We start from the raw sequence: 2,233 nt of genomic DNA, 5'->3' as shown, positions 1-2,233 counted from the left end.
CTCACAGAAACTTTTTCTTCTACTTCTTACGCTTTTCCGGGTTCAAATATTCGCGCCATCACATCGCACAATAACAGAAAATATGTGAGGACAACTTGGATACTCTTCATTGATTAGATTAACCATAAAGGGAGCTTAAGGTCTGATTAAAAGTTACTTGTTTCAGTTGCAGGCTTTGTATTAGGAAAATGATAGTATGCTAGTACGCGCTGTCCTTTGGAGGTTTGAATAGTTTTGATTGATTGCTACGGCTGATTAATTAATTTTGTTAACCGGAGATCTGATTGTAGAATAAACTGGATTGTGCCATTTGTCACACTCGTGGGCACATCGCTCGAATATTTCATTCAATAAAGTGTAAAAAAAGATAATAACTGGAACCGCTCGTACAACATTTCGTGTGAAGAAAGGAATCATGCTGAGAGATTGTATAGTCTGTATGTTGGTGATTAAGAAGAGTAGTATAGCATTAATCAGAAGGCAGATTAACTTGTATGCTCCCGTCGAGAATACTGTGCCGCCAAAGTCGATCTGATGTTACGCCTTCACCATTGCACGGCGCCGTGGAGGTGGCCAGCGAACTCCCTTTCTCCCCCGACGCCGTTCTTCCCGCGGTCGCCACCGAAGGCTCCCTCGAAATCAATCCCCCTCGCACCCTCCCCGCCGCCGTACGCCCTCCGTCCATGCGCCGCGCCCTGCGCCGCGTAGAACGTTGTCCCGGTCCCGGGGCTGAACCCCACGTTGGCGCCCATCATGAGCCCGACGTGCGCGTCGTGGCCGCCCACGTCGCCGTCCTGGACGCCGCGGTCGCCAGCCCCGTGCGGGTACGGCGGCGCCAGGGCATCGGCACCGGCAGAGAGGGAGGAATGCGCGTCGTCGTCGCCGTGCCGCGAGCCGCCGACCACGGCGGCCTTCTCGCCCTCGACCTCGCGGTAGCGGTTGAGGTAGGCCTTGAGCGGCGCGACGTAGACCTCGAACCCGAGCGTGGTCATGGCCCAGAGCAGGTCGTCGCCGTTGATGGTCTTGCGCTTCTCCCGCTGGCACTTGTCGGAGGCCTCGCCGGTGACGAAGCTGATGAACTCGGACACGCACTCCTGCACCGTCTCCTTGGCCTCCTTGGAGATCTTGGCGTTCGCCGGGAGGGAGCGCTTCATGATGCGGCTAACGTTGGCGATCGGGAGGAACCGGTCCTGCTCCTTGGCCGGCGAGTCGCCCCCGCCGTTGTCCGAAGACGGGCTGCCCACCGGGCTCAGCAGGTGGCTCTGCTGCTGCCCGTAGCTCTTCCTGCTCTTCATGTCCACGCTAGCTAGTAACAGCAGCAGTAGTAGTACTGGTACTAGGTGAGTGCGAGGAGGAGTTGAGGAGGTATCGAGCGGGGTGATCTTCTTTTAAAGATCGAGAGATGCGAGTGCGGGGACGGCATCGATGCGGACGGAAGCAATTCTGGCTTTAGCTAACACACACACACACAAAAATATCAGTATGATTATATGAGCTAGACTTTGTCAATGGCAATATGGCATCAGGTACCTTATTTCTCTCCACACAAGACCAGCTGCATTTCCTTGCATAACACGTTGCTTTGAGATTTGTGCGGCCTTATCAACGAGCCATATATCCCCATAGCTGAACCATAGTCATAAACAGACAAGAAGATCAGCCAGAAAATCATGCAGCTAGTGCAATGGCATCCCAAAAAATATTCCATTACATAGTTCATATGAGGTTGTGCCACCGGCCATGTCACCTCAGGAAATGGTATCAACGAAGAGTTGAGGTTCCTAGGCCAATGGCAAGGCATATATCACATTAGTGGAACCGATGAGGGCAACCTTTTTTTACCTAAAAAGAGGGGATCCCTCCTCTCGTGCTTTGGCTTCACACATACAAAAAGAAATCTAAACACTTAATTAGAGACGGTGTCTGAACAGGAATAATGTATGTTATATTTTATTCTATCGGGATAAACAAGTAATCCTTTTTCTTCCAATAGGGATAAACAAGTAATCTCCTTTACTGCTACAGACGAATTAGTACCGCGATGGATTAGGTTGGGTTTAGTTCCATACTGGTTATGAGAGAAGGCATAACACGACTTATAAGGCGGGAGTCATCCTATCACACTGGTCTTTTAGGGGAAGAGGGCTTAAGGCCTCTCATAGGTCGGTGTTCCTCTCCCCTTGAGCCAAGATGCATACCGTCCCATCAGCTTATGCAATGTAATATACAAAGT

At 51.0% G+C, this 2,233-nt stretch overlaps 1 protein-coding gene across 1 annotated transcript; it reads right to left on the bottom strand.

The window, feature by feature from the left end:
* Positions 1 to 399: 399 nt before the first annotated feature.
* Positions 400 to 1,371, bottom strand: LOC123430490 (nuclear transcription factor Y subunit B-11-like). Its single transcript, XM_045114357.1, has one exon. The coding sequence runs from the start codon at positions 1,293 to 1,295 to the stop codon at positions 546 to 548; it is 750 nt and encodes a 249-aa protein (XP_044970292.1). The 5' UTR covers positions 1,296 to 1,371; the 3' UTR covers positions 400 to 545.
* Positions 1,372 to 2,233: the final 862 nt, after the last annotated feature.

This window comes from Hordeum vulgare, chromosome 2H (assembly GCF_904849725.1).
Source record: "Hordeum vulgare subsp. vulgare chromosome 2H, MorexV3_pseudomolecules_assembly, whole genome shotgun sequence".
In the NCBI taxonomy this organism is placed as follows: domain Eukaryota; kingdom Viridiplantae; phylum Streptophyta; class Magnoliopsida; order Poales; family Poaceae; genus Hordeum; species Hordeum vulgare.
This window is presented reverse-complemented; position numbering and strand designations above follow the sequence as displayed.

What these genes read in the sequence shown, in the direction of transcription:
- LOC123430490 (XM_045114357.1), bottom strand. Translation starts at nt 1,295, where the DNA reads ATGAAGAGCAGGAAGAGCTACGGGCAGCAGCAGAGCCACCTGCTGAGC.